The following is a 677-nucleotide window of genomic DNA, read 5'->3' as shown; positions in this document are numbered from 1 at the left end:
TGGGGGGCGAGGCAGCCATCTCGCGCGACGTCCAGCCGGCCTTTCTTCTAGAGGCCGAGGCGAAGGAAATCTCGCGGGATCTTGCAGAGACTTCCCCCCACCACTTATAGAGATTCCGCTGCCTCCTCTCGGCCTTCTACTGAGGGTCTTCGCAAGAGCCGGCGCAGCTCTCGCGAGAAGCCAGCCTTTCCTCCCATTCCCTAGCGCGGAGCGGCCGATTCTTCTCGCGAGAACCCAGCCGCCGGGCTCTCGGTCTCGCGCACGCGCTCGGAAGGGGCGGAGCTTGCGTGCTGAGGTCAGCGCGCCAGCGGGGGCGGTGGTATATAAAGGCCGGGGCCGAGGCGGGGGGGTTTCAGTTAGAGACGCGAGCGGAGCGCGGCGGTAGCAGCGGCGGCGGCAGCGAGTTCGAAATCCGGCCTGAGCAACTCTCTTTACGCGGAGCCAGACCTCCCGTGACGCGCCCTCGTTATGAGTCATGTGGCGGTGGAAAATGCCCTCAGTCTAGACCAGGGGGTGAGGGGCCGGCCGGGCCGGCCTGGGTGGGGAGAGTCTGGAGCGCGCGCCCTCCTCTCGGGTGGGGGAGGGGCCGCCTTGTTGCGCATTTAATTGTTGCGCAGTTAGGGCGAGGGGAGGGGGATGGCGGGAGGGCGCGGGCGGCCGCCCCCCGCGTCCCGCCC

The 677-nt window shown here is 68.4% G+C and overlaps 1 protein-coding gene across 4 annotated transcripts in view; it reads left to right on the top strand.

Annotated features, from left to right (window-relative positions):
* Window positions 1–337: 337 nt before the first annotated feature.
* DDX3X (DEAD-box helicase 3 X-linked) overlaps window positions 338–677 on the top strand; it is a 25,299-nt gene continuing 24,959 nt past the window's right edge. For 2 of the 4 annotated variants that reach the window (XM_014520573.2, XM_006015644.3), the window contains exon 1: window positions 338–513. In XM_014520573.2, the coding sequence (XP_014376059.1) occupies window positions 469–513 (45 nt within the window). In that variant the 5' untranslated portion in view covers window positions 338–468. The remainder of the gene's footprint in view (window positions 514–677) is intronic. The other 2 variants (XM_014520578.2, XM_006015643.3) reach the window with 1 other exon arrangement.

This window comes from Alligator sinensis, unplaced genomic scaffold (assembly GCF_000455745.1).
Source record: "Alligator sinensis unplaced genomic scaffold, ASM45574v1 scaffold243_1, whole genome shotgun sequence".
Lineage (NCBI taxonomy): Eukaryota > Metazoa > Chordata > Crocodylia > Alligatoridae > Alligator > Alligator sinensis.
This window is presented reverse-complemented; position numbering and strand designations above follow the sequence as displayed.